General features: G+C 38.2%; 1 protein-coding gene, 1 long non-coding RNA gene and 1 other non-coding gene across 3 annotated transcripts; 1 reads left to right on the forward strand and 2 right to left on the reverse strand.

Annotated features, from left to right (window-relative positions):
* Positions 1-2,056: 2,056 nt before the first annotated feature.
* On the reverse strand, positions 2,057-7,186 carry LOC122060692 (50S ribosomal protein L12, chloroplastic-like). Its single transcript, XM_042623805.1, has 2 exons — positions 7,000-7,186; positions 2,057-2,688 (listed from the first exon to the last, which is right to left on the reverse strand). Exons 1-2 carry the CDS (start codon positions 7,184-7,186, stop codon positions 2,159-2,161), a joined length of 717 nt encoding a protein of 238 aa, XP_042479739.1. The 3' UTR covers positions 2,057-2,158.
* Positions 7,187-9,108: 1,922 nt separating this feature from the next.
* LOC122060948 lies at positions 9,109-9,923 on the forward strand. Its single transcript, XR_006134513.1, has 2 exons — positions 9,109-9,220; positions 9,362-9,923. It is a non-coding gene; the product is annotated as an uncharacterized LOC122060948 (long non-coding RNA).
* Positions 9,924-14,908: 4,985 nt separating this feature from the next.
* Positions 14,909-15,015, reverse strand: LOC122062208. Its single transcript, XR_006134837.1, has one exon. It is a non-coding gene; the product is annotated as a small nucleolar RNA R71 (small nucleolar RNA).
* Between the last annotated feature and the right edge of the window lie 3,039 nt (positions 15,016-18,054).

Genomic DNA, 18,054 nt, shown 5'->3' on the forward strand with positions numbered 1-18,054 from the left:
AGAGGAGGGTTTTGGGTGTGAGCGTCTATGGATAAAAAAGTGTTGTAGAAAGTAAGTTCCAACTAATTCTTCTCAACCAATACAAACAGGGGAGGATACAAATTTAGAATATTAGGAATATAGTAAACAAAGAAGAAACAAGGGAAGAGTTGCAGACTTACCTAAGGAAATTGCTTACCAGAGAGAGGGATATCAGATAGAACTGCAAGATAGGCGTCCAACAAGAGCAATCGGCAACAATGAAACTTCTCTTGAAACTCTAATTCTTTAATCGGTGGTAACATCCATTAATATAGAAGAGAAGGAAACAATTCCTATACAAACTCTGACATTGTAAATAGAATTCTAACTTGTCACTCCCGGTATCAGATTGGTGACGGCATGGTTCTTTTGGATTCTTAGATTCTTGTTTGTTTGATTGAAGGGGGTTTTAAGTTAAGAACTTAGTTAAACCCAGAATTTCAGTTCGATTTTCATCTTCATCGGAGAGTTCTCTCCATCAATGTGACTTCATGTCTATTCCGACACCGCCTAACAGCTTTTGTTTCCTGCGAGAGGTTGAAGATGATGTTTCTTGGAACCCGTGCGTGACACCCAGTGGCAGCACCTGTGCACGACACCCAGTGGCACTCCTACAGCCTCTCCTACCCAGTTTTCACTACAGTGGTCGAAAAGCTCAAGCCCCACATACTCCAATCCAACCTCTCCCCCCTTGCTAATCACACCGCTGCCATGGTCCTCTCTTGCCTTGCTCACGGGTACTCCGCCAAAACCCCAGCTTCCCGTTACTCACTGGAGCCCTACCTCATCTCTAAGATCACCAACATCGTCACCCGTCTCCTCACCACAAAGCTCTACCCAAAGTTAATAAAGATCCCCATCAGCCGTTGCCGTCTCCATGAAACCACCCAGGCCTTCGAGGAGCTCACCTCTCTCCCTAACATGTGTGGCACAATTGATGGTAGCCCCATCAAGCTTCACCGCTTCGATTTGGGTGAAAGAAATATGAACTTTTTACAAGGGTATTTTAGGTACTTCATATTTAATAAGGGCATTTTGGTATTTAAAATAAAATATAGTTGCTGATATAAACATATAAGGTATATTCCTTAACACTGACTGATGGTTGGGGGTCTGAGTCTAATTTTGTGAAACAGAGGGGGTGTTCTTTTAATTATGGCATTCTCCAGGGGGTGGCGTTGTAAATTACCCTTTTCTTAATCCTTTTATTTTGATGGAACAAGAACTCAAGAGATTTGAAAGTGGTATAATCTAGAGGATTTCCAAAGAAGTCATCCTCTTAAGTACTATTCTCGCCCTCTTTAGTACTATTCTTGTCCAAACCCATTTAATTATCGCATCCAATTCAATTAATTAGTTATGCTCCTAAGTTAGTTTTGTGACATGACATGACAGTTCTACCAATTTTCAAGTGTTCGTTTTTAGATTGTGTGACCCTTGTGCTAGCGTAGAGGCTAATTAAGGAGCATACAAGGGCATCCAACAGGAAGGGCAAAATAGTTATTTCTTCCCGTGTTGATGCAACTATTATATAGAAAGTGTTCTTTTACTCACCAATAAATAAAACTCAATTTAAAAGTGAAACTATTTCTTCTTGAAAAGGAAAACTTGACAATGACACTTAGAGATATGATGGAGAAATAAGGTTTTCTTATGCCGAAGAAAAAAATGGGAAAAACTTCCCGTGGTGAATTCACCCATGTAAGCTTCAATTTATTGATAATTGATGTGCCACATGTAAGAATGATTTTGAATGGAAAAGGCATTGTCAAAACAAAAAAAAGACGTACACGGTGCACGAGATCTTATATTCAAGGTTCGATAGGCAAGAACTACACAACCTTATCTTGACAATGTTGAGAGACTATTTTGACCAATTGATCACCAAGGGCCCGTTTGATAACGTAACTAGAAACGTGTTTCTGTGTTTTCTTGTTCTCAGAAACACAGAAACGGCATAAATACCGTTTGGTAAAAGTGTTCTGTTCCACTTGTTTTTTGAAACATAAATTGAAATTTATAACAATTTATGCTTCAAGAAACATGAATGACGAAACAAGTTTTACTTGTTTCGCTTGTTTCTCGAAACAAAAAAGGGGCACAATTCCACGATCGACCGACACACCAACTTAAAAATCTATGAAAATTTATCATGTTCATTCGAAGATCGACACCCCCCTTCCTCTGAGGTTCCCTCCTTGAATTTCTTCGGTAATCCTTCAATCAACTCCTTCGCTTCCTTCAACGCCAGATTCGTAAGTGCTCTCACGGCCTTAATCGTTGCAATCCTCGCGTTACTCGGCACTTCCTCGATAAGAACATCGAACTCCGTTTGCTCCTCAACGACGGCTGGTCCCGCATCGGCAACGGCACCAGGCGCTACGGCAACAGCCGCCGGTGCGAAGGCAGCAGCGGAGACACCGAGCTCTTCCTGTAACCAGTCAACGAGGCTGCGAGCTTCTTCTAGGGTTAGGTTTTTGAGCTCGTTTCCAATCTTCTCTACTTTCTCTGGTACGGCAACGGCACAAATAGGGGGAAGGAAGTTGGCTTTGTGGGACAATTTGGGGCTTCGAATCGGGAAATCTAGGGTTTGCTTCGGGAAAGAGGTGGAAGAATGGGAAGGACAAGCAGAGGATGGAGTCGAAGTCGGCGAACGAAGCTGGTTTCCTTTTCATGTAGTAAACCTCCTCCACAATTCTTGATCCCAAAGCTGGTTTCCTTTTCAATAACGACTCTGTTCTCATCACTGCCGATATCCTCGTATTGAATGAATCCATTTCCTTCACCCGTGATAACAATCGAACTCTGGTGTTTGTTTTGAATGTCGGTGTTGAACCAGAAACCTGGGTTTAACCACATGCATAGAGACTCGTATGGCCGCTAATAAGAGTTTCAAGAAACAAAGTTTATCAAACACCCAAAATTCTGTTTCTGTTCCCAGAAACGGAAATTTATGTTTCTGCCGTTTCTTGAAACAGAAACAGCAGAAGCGTTATCAAACGGGCCCCAAGTTATAACATTCGTACCTTACCGTTAGACCAAACACGCTATCTAAATTATACACAAATCAATTTTCAATACCCATATGAAAATTATGAGTAAAAGATCTCATCTTACATCCATATATATCTCCATAATAACAACTCAACATAGTCAAAAGGATTCTACCAAAAAAAAAAACATAGTCAAAAAGAGAATCACAAAAACCCACCAATATCTGGCTTAATTATTATTACTCAATAAATATGCTTCCATGGAAGATAAATACATTAATTAATTATTTCTTAATTAAGTTAAGAACTTAATTAAACCCAGAATTTCAGTTCGATTTTCATCTTCATAGAAGAGTTCTCTCCATCAACGTGACTTCATGTCTACTTCGGCATCGCCTAACCGCTTTTGTTTCCTGCGAGAGGTCAAAGATGATGTTTCTTGGAATCCGTGCGTGACACCCAGTGGCGCTCCTCCTATAGTCTCTCCTACCCAGTCTTCACTACAGTGGTTGAAAAGCTCAAGCCCCACATACTTCAATCCAACCTCTCCCTCCTTGCCAATTACGCCGCCGCCATGGTCCTCTCTCGCCTTGCTAACGGATACTCCGCCAAAACCCTAGCTTCTCGTCACTCACTGGAGCCTTACCTCATCTCCAAGATCACCAACATCGTCACCCGTCTCCTCACCACAAAGTTCTATCCAGAGTTAATAAAGATCCCCGTCAGTCGTCGCCATCTCCATGAAACCATCCAGGCCTTCAAGGAGCTCACCTCTCTCCCCAACATGTGTGGTGCCATTGATGGTAGCCCCATCAAGCTTCACCGCTTCGATTTGGGTGAAAGAAATAGGAACTTCTTACAAGGGTATTTTAGGTATTTCATATTTAATAAGGGCATTTTGGTATTTTAAATAAAATATAGTTGCTGATATAAACATATAAGGTATATCCCTTAACAGTGACTGACGGTAGGGGGTCTGAGTCTAATTTGGTGAAACAGATTGGGCGTTCTTATAATTATGGCATTCTCTAGGGAGTGGCACTGTAAATTACCCTTTTTTAAATCTTTTTTGTTTTGATGGAACAAGAACTCAAGAGATTTGGGAGTGGTATAATCCTGAGGATTTCCAAAGAAGTCATCCTCTTAAGTACTATTCTCGCCCTCTTTAGTACTATTCTTGCCCAAACCCATTTAACTATGGCATCCAATTCAATTGATTAGTTATGCTCCTAAGTTAGTTTTGTGACATGACATGACATTTCTACCAATTTTCAAGTGTTCGTTTTCAGATTGTGTGACCCTTGTGCTAGTGTAGAGGCCAATTAAGGAGCATACAAGGGCATCCAACAAGAAGGGCGAGACAGTTATTTCTTTCCGTGTTGATGCAACTACCATATAGAAAGTGTTATTTTTCTCACCAATAAATAAAACACGATTTAAAAGTGAAACTATTTCTTCTTGATAAGGAAAACTTGACAATTACACTTAGATAGAGATATGATGGAGAAATAAGGTTTTCTTAAAGCAGAAGAAAAAAATGGGAATAACTTCTCGTGGTGAATTCACCCATGTAAGCTTCAATTTATTGATAATTGATGTGCCACATGTAAGGATGCTTTTGAATGGAAAAAGCATTGTCAAAACAAAAAAAAGACATACACGGTGCACAAGATCGAATATTCAAGGTTTGATAGGCAAGAACTACCCAACCTTATCCTGACAATGTTGAGAGACTGTTCAACCAATTGATCACCAAGTTATAACATTCGTACCTTACCATTGGACCGAACGCGCTATCTAAATTATACACAAATCAATTTTCAATACCCATATGAAAATTATGAGTAAAAGGTCTCATCTTACATCCATATATATCTCTATAATAACAACTCAACATAGTCAAAAGGATTTTACCAAAAAAAAAACATAGTCAAAAGGAGAATCACACCCACCAATCTCTGGCTCAATTATTATTACTCTATAAATATGCTTCCATGGAAGATAAATACAACTTAATTAATTATTTCTTAATTAAGTTAAGAACTTAATTAAACCCAGAATTTCAGTTCGATTTTCATCTTCATAGGAAAGTTCTTTCCATCAACGTGACTTCATGTCTACTCCGGCACCGCCTAACCGCTTTTGTTTCCTGCGAGTGGTTGAAGATGATGTGTCTGGGAACCCGTGCATGACACCCAATGGCAGCACCCGTGCACGACACACAGTGGCGCTCCTACAGCCTCTCCTACCCAGTGTTCACTACAGTGGTCAAAAATCTCAAGCCCCACATACTCCAATCCAACCTCTCCCTCCTTGCCAATTACGCTGCCGCCATGGTCCTTTCTCACCTTGCTCACGGGTACTCCGCCAAAACCCCAGCTTCCTGTTACTCATTGGAGCCCTACCTCATCTCCAAGATCACGAACATTGTCACCCGTCTCCTACTCTCCTCACCACAAAGCTCTACCCAGAGTTAATAAAGATCCCCGTCAGTCGTTGCCGTCTCAATGAAACCACCCAGGCCTTTGAGGAGCTCACCTCTCTCCCCAACATGTGTGGCGCCATTGATGGTAGCCCCATCAAACTTCACCGCCTCGATTTGGATGAAAGAAATAGGAACTTTTTACAAGGGTATTTTAGGTACTTCATATTTAATAAGGGCATTTTGGTATTTAAAATAAAATATAGTTGCTGATATAAACATATAAGGTATATTCCTTAACAGTGATTGACGATAAGGGCTCTAGGTCTAATTTTGTGAAATAGAGGGAGTGTTCTTATAATTATGGCATTCTCTAGGGGGTGGCACTGTAAATTACCCTTTTTTTAATCTTTTTTGTTTTGATGGAACAAGAACTTAAGAGATTTGAAAGTGGCATAATCCTAAGGATTTCCAAAGAAGTCATCCTCTTAAGTACTATATTCACCCTCTTTAGTACTATTCTTGCCCAAACCCATTTAACTATGGCATCCAATTCAATTAATTAGTTATGCTCCTAAGTTAGTTTTGTGACATGACATGACATTTCTACCAATTTTCAAGTGTTCGTTTTCAGATTGTGTGACCCTTGTGCTAGTGTAGAGGCCAATTAAGGAGCATACAAGGGCATCCAACAAGAAGGGCGAGACAGTTATTTCTTTCCGTGTTGATGCAACTACCATATAGAAAGTGTTATTTTTCTCACCAATAAATAAAACACGATTTAAAAGTGAAACTATTTCTTCTTGAAAAGGAAAACTTGACAATGACACTTAGATAGAGATATGATGGAGAAATAAGGTTTTCTTAAAGCAGAAGAAAAAAATGGGAATAACTTCTCGTGGTGAATTCACCCATGTAAGCTTCAATTTATTGATAATTGATGTGCCACATGTAAGGATGCTTTTGAATGGAAAAAGCATTGTCAAAACAGAAAAAAGACGTACACGGTGCACGAGATCATATATTCAAGGTTCGATAGGCAAGAACTACCCAACCTTATCTTGACAATGTTGAGACACTATTTCGACCAATTGATCACCAAGTTATAAAATTCATACCTTACCGTTGGACCAAACGCGCTATCTAAAGTATACACAAATCAATTTTCAATACCCATATGAAAATTATGAGTAAAAGGTCTCAACTTACATCCATATATATCTCTCTATAATAACAACTCAAGGATTCTACCAAAAAAAAAAAAAAAACATAGTCAAAAGAAGAATCACCAATACCCACCAATCTCTAGCTCAATTACTATTACTCTATAAATATGCTTCCATGGAATATAAATACAACTTTTCGATCCCCACACACCCCACTCTCCGCCCCACCCCCCCCCCCCCCAAAACAAAAAAAGAATGATGGATAGAATAGAACTTGGAATTATCCCAAGTCCATTAGTATTTGACTTGCTGAAAAGAATCCCCAAATTGATTCATTCAAAGATCACTACAAAACCCTTTTTTTGGAATACCTTGAACTCTCAAGTCCAAACCAAACCGTAGGCACTTGCAATAGTTGATTGGTCATGTGTAACCATCTTAGCTCTTTCCACTCTCACGTAGTTAGGGGCTAGTACTGTGTCACGGTAGACCTGAGTAACCCAGTAGATCCTTCGTTTGATCTGACCTCTCTTTGGGGGAATGCAAACATCTTTCTTCTGGGATTTGGAATCTTCGTTCTCCATTCCTATGAATTGGCTAGGAATTAAAAATGCAGGGAAGGAAGAAGAAGCAGAGGAAACCAAGAGAAGAAACCGAAATTAAGCGTGGAACAGAGCAAGTTCGGGGTTCTGGCAATTCCATCTCCTACATATTTTATTTAGTTGGGCGTTGCATGTACTAGTGACTACCTGATGACCTACCATCCCCGGTCATATGTTGAAAATGACGTGGGTATACCAGGAATTGTTCATATGACCCGGATCACTACAAACAGGGTAGTAGCAGAAACATAAGAGGAGAGAGAGAGAGAGAGAGAGAGAGAGAGAGAGTTAATAAAAACATTTTCAGTCACTAATATGGGTATCATGTACTAAGAACTTTTTCCTAAATAATGGAGAAAGCTTCCCTCCACCATACGAGAAGGTTCACCACATCATCCTAAGGCTAAGAAATTCCTATATAATATTTTAGTATATTTATCCAAAATATTCTCTTGATACTCTTCCATGCAGCCAAAGGATTTCTCGTCAAAGAATTCCTCTTCACTGTGACTTAAGAAAACTCAGCTCTCAATGAGTGTTAACAAACACATGTTCACTCAATTTTGTGGATATAAAGTAGTGAGACGTTTTTTTCTACATAAAGTCAACATGAAATTTTGGATCAGTTGTGAACACTTGTCTCTTTTGTTTTCATATATACTCCTCTTCACCTTTGTAATAATAGAAAATGAGGATAGTTATTGGATCCTCACATGTACCTCTAGATTAACATACTTGCAGTTAGAGGTAGCAATCCTAAGCCCACATTGGTTTGACCAACCGTGGGCCCGATCATTTAAAGATCAGCCTAGCCCGCACCAATTATTAAACATGTTGGGCTCATGACCGGTCCATTTACAAGCCTGACTCAACCTGACATGTTTAGCCCTATCGTTTATATGTATATCTTGATTTATTTGGATAAAATATGGTATATATTGACATATTTTTATCAATTATTGAATGTAATAAATTGTCATACATTTTTTAAATTGTTGATACTTTAATAAAATATATAATTTTTTTTTAAATTTAAGACAATTAAAGATCGTTTAAGGTTTATTAGCACATTATCCCATCTAAGGTCCAATTATAACCTGATTAGGAAAAACTCAATTAAAGCTTGAAACCTAATCGATACCGACCAAGATCGACTTATTTTTTAAATAGGTGACTCATGATATAAAAATATAAACTTACTAAACTCAACTAAACCGGACCAAAACCGACCTATCCCAACCAATTGACAACCCGACTTGTAGCGGATCCAAACTCATTAACAAACACATTTTCAATTATAAAAACAGGCAGGCAAAGAAAAACACATTTTTCTACGCAAAAAAAATAAATAATAAAAAGAAACACACATTTTCATTCATTTATGTGGATATAAAGTACCAAAGACTTTATTTCCCCACAAAGAGTTAACAAACACCTTTACACTCATTTATGAGGTCATAAAGTAAGACTTTTTTCCCCAAAAGCGACAAGACTTTTGTTTTTTCTGCATATAGAGTTAACAAACGCCATTTCACTAATTTATGAGGGATATTAAGTAAATGGAGTGGGTATCACGTTATGAGTCTTTTCTCCACATGTAGAGAGAGCATCTTTTCTCCTTCGGTAAGACAGATGGAGAGAGTTAACAACACGTGGGTATTACGTACAATACTTTTTTTTCCCAGCTGTTGATAGAGAGATAGAGAGATAGAGATAAACACAAAACCAATGGGAGCTAGAGAGAGAAAGTCAAGACTTTTTCGCTACTAATTGAGAGAGAGAGATGACAAAGTGAAAGAGAAGACTACTTTTTTCGTCCTTCTGAGAGAGAGAGAGAGAGAGAGAGAGGGGGATAAAAATCCTCTATTGTTCTGATCTTCTGTTGTTCCATGTTTTGCTAGGTGCAGCGAGCGACACGTGGATGATGCATCACCAACGGTCAGGATTAAGAGGGTTGGTTGAGGTTACCAAAACCGGTTTTCAACTGTGGATGATTCGAACCGGTTCACCCAAACAGTAAGGTTTAGAATAAGTTTTGAAATTTGAATTTCAAAACATGTAAAAGTTGGAACTCCCTCGTTGATGTGCATCTCTCTCTCTCAACCCTCTCGCTGCATCTCTCTTGCTCACAAGTGAAAACTACCATTTGTTAAGCAGGGCAGTATCGATCAAAATGTCAGGAGTTAATCCATTCTTAACCATTTGAGAATGCATCTGCTTGCCAAGCTCTAAGCATGAAGGAAATGACAGTGACCGTATCAAACCAAGATAAACTGACTGGTTAACGTTATTTCCAGTTGAATTCATCTCCGAAACCAACCTGACAGCTTTAGAAAACATCCTTTTCTGTGCATAAGCAGACACCATAAGACCCCAAGAAATCGAATCCTTCATGGGCATTTCATCGAACAATTTCTGAACATCTGCAAAACTCCCACAATCACAGTACATCTTCAGAAGGCAATTAACAAGAAACGTAAGTGGGCTCGGAAACACTCGGCGCAGATGCTCATGAATCAATCTTCCATCCGACAGAGATTTCATTTTCCCACATGTATACAAGAGACATTCATAGGAATAATCAGTAACAGATAAACCCGCAACATCCATTTCGATTAGAAACTTGTGAGATTCATTCAAATTTCCTTGTTGCATTAGCCTGCTCCAACCTTTACTTTAAACAAAACAATGAGATGCCATTTCAGCATGTTCTGCTGCATAATTTTTTCTTGAAAAATTATAATATAATCCACTGATCTAGCTTCATTCTGAAAAATCCATTACACGATGCACTAAGAAGGAGAAGAAGAAGAAGAAGAAGAAGAGAGAAGGAAACGGATTTTAAGGGAAAGAGAGGTGATCACGGTTGGGTTGGCTCAGCCCATCTCTCGGTCTGGTTCACAAGGAGAAAACCGATTTTGGTAACCTCAACCAACCCTCTTAATCCTGACCGTTGGAGATGCATCATCCACGTGTCGCTCGCTGCACCTAGCAAAACATGGAACAACAGAAGATCAGAACAATAGAGGATTTTTATCCACCCAAAACCTTCCCATAATATTGATTCCACAACACCTTAAGGCCAGCACTTTTTCACTAGATCACCCTGTGTAGGCTATGGAACAGCCCATGGGGAATCATGAAAACCCTAAGATGGAATTGTCAAGGTTTGGGAGGTGCCTTGACAATTCATTCTCTCATTAAGCTTATCCGAAGGGACAGGCCTGATATTCTATTCCTCTTGGAAACAAAGTATCCTACTCAGAGGCTAAATCAGTTGGATCGCAAGCTAAATATGAACAATATTTTTGGCATCGATTCTCATAATTTGTCAGGGGGTCTGGGGCTGCTATGGCAGAATCACATTCAGGTCAAGATTCTTTACGCAGACCTTACATTACTTGTACAAAAATCAAGTCTACTGATAATATTGTCTGTTTTCTCCCTTGTCTATGGAGAATCGAATAAACCCAGGCGTATGGTTGTTTGGATAAGCTGAGAGTTGTTACTGTAAACAGAGTTGAAAAGTAGTTGTATATCGGGGATTTTAATTCCATACTCCTATAGCATGGGAAATCTGGGGTAACAAATCTGGGGATAGAGATCTACATGCCTTTATAGATGCTGTTAATGACAATTCCTTGTTTGATCTAGGCTCTCAAGGCCCTCCTTACATATGGAATAACAAGAGGAAGGGATCAGATAACATCCGTATAAGACTTGACGGGGCTTTTGCTAATCATGCTTGGAAAAACAACTTTATAGACTCTGCAATTCTTTGTGAGACCTACAGTGGGGCCTGATCATTATCCATTGGTGATTGATACTGAAGGTGGTATCACTGCTGGACCGAAGTTGTTCCCTTTTGAAGCCAAGTGGATCCTCACTCAGACTGCCGCAATACCGCTACTAAGGTCATGTCATACCAAGAAGGTATCTTTGCTTCTTAGACCTTACATGACAAGCAAAGGAATTGTAGTCCAACCTTTAAGAGATGGAATGCTTGGGTTTTTGGCAACATACAATCCAATATTCAATTTCTCAAGGTTGAGCTTGACATTCTCATAGGTCTCCCTACTAGTTCCTTCTCCCAAGCCCACATGAACGAGATATCTTCCATATTGCTGAAGAGTTGCTCAAAGAAGAAGAATTTTGGAAGCTAAAATCTCAAATACAATGGTAAACTGTTGGGGACCTTAACATGGCCTTCTTTCACGCCTCTACTGCCCAAAGACGAAGGAAGAATAAAATTCTTAAACTCCAAAAGGCTGATGGCAGTTGGACTTCTTCCCAATCTGAGGTTTAAGGAAGAAATTATTTCGTTCTTTTAGCACTTTTATGAGTTTGAAGGAGTGAATCCAAATGACTTGCAATATGTCATAAATTGCATAAAGCCAAAAGTTACATCCGAGATTAACTTCGACCTATGCAAAATCCTATCTATGGAAGAGATGAAGGATGCTCTGTTTGCTATGAAGCCTACAAATCTTATTTTAACAATTTTGGGAGCTCACTCAACATGACCTCTTCAGATTTGTCTCTGAATTTTTATGCATAGGATCTCTCCCTCCTCAGTTCAATAAAATTTTGGTTTGCTTGATTCCAAAGAAGACAGTCCCTCCTCTATGAATTATTATAGGCCATAAGCCCATGCGGGGTGGCTTCTGAAATCATTTCCAAGCTAATAGCATCCAAACTTAAAGCTCACCTTCCTTGCATCACTGATCCCCCTCAGTCTACCTTCATACCTGACAAATCCATTTCTGATAACGTCTTCTTCTTGGCACATGAAATGTATCATTATATCAAAAGGAAAAGGATGGGCAAGAAAAACTCCATGGCTATGAAATTGGATATCAAAAAAGTATATGATAGATTGGAATATGTCTTTCCACCATTGAAGAAGGAGATGCAAGGAAAGAGAGGGCTTCAGTGAAGAAGGATTTGCAGTTCGATTTTTCTAGAGAAGGATTGAAGAAGTAGGAGAAAGAGAGGGCTTCAGTCACTTCTTTGAACTCTCGGTTAAGAGTTTCTATGAAGCACAAAAAGTGTTTCCCTCTTTTGATCAACTATTAACAACAAAATCTAACACCTAGTCACGGTTAATAGAATCTTTCGATTTAAGGGGAGGGGAGTGAAATATTTTCAAAAATGTGGGGGAACTTGATATTTAGCGATAGTTCATGAGAGGGGAGTGATGTTTACCAAAAATAGAGAGTTAAAGATGGTTTTTTCCTTTACCTTCATTTTGGGTTCATTTTTTGCGTACATTTTAGTAAATTTAAGGACCCGTATGGCTAATTTTACCACTTTTATTTGTATGGTAATGTATATGATAGGTGATGAACACATTTATGTGTGAAATCTTAGGTAGTAAAGCATGCAATTTACATATTTAGAATGAAGATACCTTGGGTTTTACTCTCTTTTTGCAGGTTTTATATTTTCAAGGCCTTAAGGACTATTGGACGCAGTATCTTCAATTTTATACATAAAGAGCTCCCGTTTCTTTCCATGGCTGCGAAGAGGATGAAATTTTGAGTACAATGCACATGTTGCATTAAAAATACACATCTGTTTGGTCACCCGTACAATTGATTATTCTTTCTGGGCCAGAAAAAGAATAATAGATCAGAACTGAACCGAGATATAGAACCAGCCCGTCTGCAGTTGCCCCAGGGTTATAAAGAATATTCTAATATGCCAACAATGATTGATGGACCCCCTTGAGTGATTGAAGATTCATCTTTGGTGAGTTGTGGTGGGCAAAATCCCTTGCTAATTAGGAGGTCTCAAGTTCGAACCTCTTAGCCCAATGGATTGTGCACAAAAGAGAAGAAAAAAAAGGCAAGAAATAAGAAAAATCTCCGGTCCACCAAACCCTAAAGGGTTGTCCCTTTCTTGCTCTCTTTTTCTCTAATTTTTAGTTGTGCTCTCCTTCAAGTTCAAGTTCCAGTTCTTCTTAGTTTTTCTTACTTTAAACACTTTTGTAATTGGTTTTTATTTAATGAATGCAATGTTTTATTTTTATTTTTATGGTTCATGTTATTCAAGATATTCAAAGGTGTAATAATATTAATTTCTAGTTCTAGGCTAGTTCTAGGGGACAAGAACAAGCTGTGGAGAAAATCTTTCAAGTTCAGTTTTTCTCTTTAGATTTGTTTGATCTAGTATTAGTAATTTCAAATCTCAATCAAGTTTTCAAGTTCAAGTATTAAAGTTCAAGTAGGTAGGCTTTCACAGTAGTCTTCTCACCCCCCTCTCATTCCCTTTTCTTACTACCCTTTCATTCTTAAATTAGGTTTTAAATTTTTAGTTTTACATTATTGCTCTCCCTTTCCTCCAAGGTTCATGGCTAGATTATGCGTTGGCTTTGCCCCTCTTTAGATATGGAACCATCCTTTTATTTTGATTATTTATATTGCATCCCTTCCCTTAAAGCCAAGTAGAAAAGCCCTTGTAAGAGTACTCTCTGGTCAAGTAGGGAAGCTTATATTGTTTATGGTGCATCCCTCGGGCTAAGTAGAGATACCTACTTGTGTGCTTCTCTCTAGCTTTTTTCTTTTTTATTTTATTTATTTTTATTTCAGTTATATGCTTTTTAATTACGTGATTTGAGTATTTAAATTCTTAGATGTGAATGGTTAGGTCATGCAATTTCAATTCTAATTTCCCTAGATGTGTTGGTTGGGACACTTTTAGATGCATTTGTGTTAGGTTGGTAGTTAGAAATAGATCACCATAATTAATCTATAAACTTTCACATTACTAGAATAAGCCTAAAATAAAGTGGCTAGTCTCCTTGTATTTGACCCATTAGCTACACTAATCCATACGTTTGCTGTTACTTTTAAATCTCAAACAAGTTTTTGGTGCCGCTGTCGGGAAGACAATTCTATGTTAATTTTTGCTTTATTTTGATAAATTGGAGTGCTTTGTTTTCTTTTTCCTTTTCTTTTATTGAATTCCTAAGAAGAACAACTTGCAATAATAGTTGTATTGGTGGAGGTCGCCAAGCCTCATAGTATGATAAAGACAGGTTTCGCCCTGTAGCAGTACCTCAGGAATTGAATTGAGCAACCTCGGATCCCTGCTAGTAAGCTCGCAAAAAGGCAAAAAAAAAAAAAAAAAAAAAAATCAAAAATCACAAAAATAAAAAACAATATTTTCCATTCTTTTTGTTCTAGTCTTATTCTAGTTATGGATAGTGTCTTGTTGCATGAGTGCTAGGTGAGTACGTAATACTGAGAATCAATTAGAAAGAAGAGATCCAACAAATAGTAACCCTATACGTGCACTCACTTTAAAACCTTTCAATATGGGAGACTAACAACAAACCCTCCACCTAAATCTCAAAAAGATAGGTTCTACCCTGCTAGAACAGCCCAACCTTCCTGCATAGTTCTACCACAAACACAGGGCAATAATTTTGGGCTCAAATCTTAGTACATCACTATATTGCCCCACTTCCATGGGCTGACCTTTGAGGATGCATACCTATTTTTAAGGGAATTTGAAGAGGTATGTGTTCTAATTAAGATCCAACGACTTTTAGATGATGCTGTTAAGCTTAGGTTCATCATTTTTGCATTAAAAGACCAAGCTAGGAAGTGGTTGTATGGGTTACCCATGAATTCCATAACCACATGGGAGAAATTCATAGTTGCCTTCCTCAAGAAGTTTTTCTCAACTCACAAGACCAGTAAGCTTAGAAGTGATCTTCTTCAGTTTAGGCAAAAGCTTAGTGAGTCATTTTCTAAATATATGGAGAGATTCAAGGATCTACTCCAAGAATGCCCTCCCTATGGCCTAGACTTATGCCATTTATGTCAAATAATGTATGAGGGTATTGATTACCCAACTAAATAAATGATAGAGTCTATGTGCCCTGAGGGATTCACATCCTTTACAGGTGAAGGAAAGACATGAAAATTCTTATTTGACTTAGCTGACAAAACCCATGAGTGGGAATCAACCCAAGAGAGTGAAAGAACAATAAGAGGAAAATGATATTTTGTTCAATCTGGACCTCAAAGGCCTCCCTTTGCACAACAACCTTTTACCCCAACTACTTTTCCTAGGCCAAATGCAGGACCTCAAGCTAGTTTCCCTAGACCCCCTCTCCTATCATCTTATCAGCAACCCCTTGGGTTTACTAATAGTGGAGAGGCAAGTAGAGTATGTCATTTGGAAAAGAATATGGCCCTCCTCATGACAAGCTATCAAAATCTTATGAGAAAACTCACCCAAGTTGTCTCAATTTTGCTTTAGAGGGAGAAGGGATCTTTGCCTAGTCAACAAGAGCCTAGCCCTATCCACTGAATGTAGTACAAGGTCAGACCCAACAAGGGCCCTCCAACCAATGTAATGTGGTTTATGCCCTTAAGAGTGATGAAGAGTACTAACAGAGTGTTCCTAAATCTTCAACATCTATTACTCCTATTAACTCTCCTTCTGCTGAGGACACAAGTGTGCTTCTTGTTCCAGGTTCGTCTGATGAACCTATAGATTCTTTTGAAACTAAAAATGATTTGGTTGAGGAAACCAAACATGATTCTTTTGAAAAAGAGCAAATCTCTAACATTCCTTATGTTTTCCCTGTCCCCTTTCCTAATCGTTTGATAAACAAAAAGAAAACTGCTTCCATGGATAAAATTTTAGAAGTCTTCAAAAAGGTAGAAGTGAACATCTCTCTTTTGGATATCATATCCAGATCCCCGCCTATGCAAAAGTCCTAAAAGATTTGTGTACTCACAAATGTATCACTAGTGTACCCAAAAAAGGCATTCTTGGTAGGTAATATTAGTTCCATAATTACTTAACCTATAGCCACCAAGTATAAGGATCTAGGGAGCCCTACCATAGCTTGTGTCATAGGCAACACTTACATTGAGCATGCCTTACTTGACCTTGGTGCAAGTGTAATCTTTTACCTTACCATGCATATAAACAACTAGGATTGGAAGAATTGAAAGCCATTGAAACTACTCTTCAGTTGGCAGATTGGTCTATTAAGATTCCTAAAGGGATGGTTGAGGATGTCTTACTTAAGGTGGGGGAATTCATTTTCCCTGTTGATTTCATTGTGTTAGATACCAAGCCCTTCTCAATAAAGGATGAGATCCTCATAATTCTAAGAAGACCATTCCTGGCTACCAGTAATGCATTAATCAATTGGCATAATGGTTTTCTAAGGTTATTTTTTGGCAACCAAACTGTTAAGTTTAAAATGTTTAGGATAGGCAAGCAACCACATATAGAAGAAGAGATCAATATGCTTGAGGATTTTTTAGATTTTTTTGATGATTTAATTACCAACTTTGATATTGATTTTGATTCAGAATTCCAAGAATCTATGGATAAGTAGGAAGATAGTGAAACTTTCTATCCTAAAGTCTTGAGTCTTCACACACCTGTGGAGCCCTTAGGATCCATTTTCAATTATATTCCCAAAAGTTCTATAGTTGAGCCCCCTAAGCTAGATCTTAAGGAGTTGCCATCTAATTTAAGGTATGCTTTCCTAGGGCCTGACCAGGCTCTTCTAGTAATAATTTGTTCAGATTTAACTTCTAGCTATGAAGAGGAATTACTTAAAGTGTTAAAAGACAATGAGGAAGCTCTAGGTTGGACAATGGCTGATATCAAGGGTATAAGCTCTTTTATTATGCAACATCATATGCATCTTATGGAGGATTCCAAACCATCCATGGAACCCCAAAGATGAGCTAACCCAATGATGATGGAAGCCATTAAGAAAAAGATCCTAAAGTACTTGGATCATGGAATAATTTATCCTATTTCTGATAGTTAATGGGTAAGCCCAGTTCATGTAGTACCCAAAAATCTGGTGTTACTATAGTTCCCAATGCCAACAACGAACTAATTCTAATCCGTGTCCAAATAGGGTGGAGGGTGTACATAGACTACAGAAAACTTAATGCGGCAACCTGGAAGGACCACTTCCCTTTGCCATTCATTGACTAAATGTTGGAGGGGTTAGCTGGGCATGAATACTATTATTTTCTTGATGGATATTCTAGCTATAACCAAATTCCAATTACTTTAGAGGATCAATATAAGACCACTTTTACATATCCATATGGAACATTTGCTTATAGGTGTATACCCTTTGGGCTTTGCAAATTACAATACCCCTGCTACATTGCAATGATGCATGATGAGTATCTTTTCTAATATGGTAGAAAAATTCTTAGAAGTATTTATAGATGACTTTTCAATTCATGAAAATTCCTATTCTGAGTGTCTTCACCATCTTTCCCTAATTTTGAAAAGGTGCATATCTAAGAATTTGATTTTGAATTAGGAGAAATATCATTTTATAGTTAAATCTGGTATTGTTTTAATCCATGTATTATCCAAGGAGGGAATTAAGGTAGATAAAACTAAAGTGGAATTAATTGATAATTTACCCCCTCCCCAATCTGTTAAGGACGTCCAATCTTTTCTGAGGCATGCTAACTTCTACAAAAGGTTCATCAAAGACTTTAGTTAGTTAGCCCGACCTCTAACTTCACTACTTGCCAAAGATCAAACTTTTGAGTTTTCTAAAGAGTGCCTAGAATCCTTTAAATAACTTAAGAAGGATTTGACCAATGCACCCATTGTTCAACCACCTGTTTGGACTGAACCTTTTGAACTGATGTGTGATACTTCAAATTTTACCATAGGAGCGATTTTGGGTCAAAGGTTTGATAAGTTACCCACTGTCATTTCCTATGCTAGTGGGACCCTAAATGATGCACAACTCAACTATACAACCACTGAAAAAGAATTTTAAGCTATTGTATTTGTGCTAGAAAAGTTTTGATCTTACTTAGTTGGGTCACATG

This window comes from Macadamia integrifolia, chromosome 14 (assembly GCF_013358625.1).
Source record: "Macadamia integrifolia cultivar HAES 741 chromosome 14, SCU_Mint_v3, whole genome shotgun sequence".
In the NCBI taxonomy this organism is placed as follows: Eukaryota; Viridiplantae; Streptophyta; class Magnoliopsida; order Proteales; family Proteaceae; genus Macadamia; species Macadamia integrifolia.

Excerpts from the sequence above, each read along its gene's own strand:
- LOC122060692 (XM_042623805.1), bottom strand. The coding sequence starts at position 7,186 with ATGGAGAACGAAGATTCCAAATCCCAGAAGAAAGATGTTTGCATTCCC. Across the intron at positions 2,689-6,999 it reads AACTATTGCAAGTGCCTACG|GAAACCAGCTTCGTTCGCCG; the intron begins GTTTGGTTTGGA and ends CTACATGAAAAG.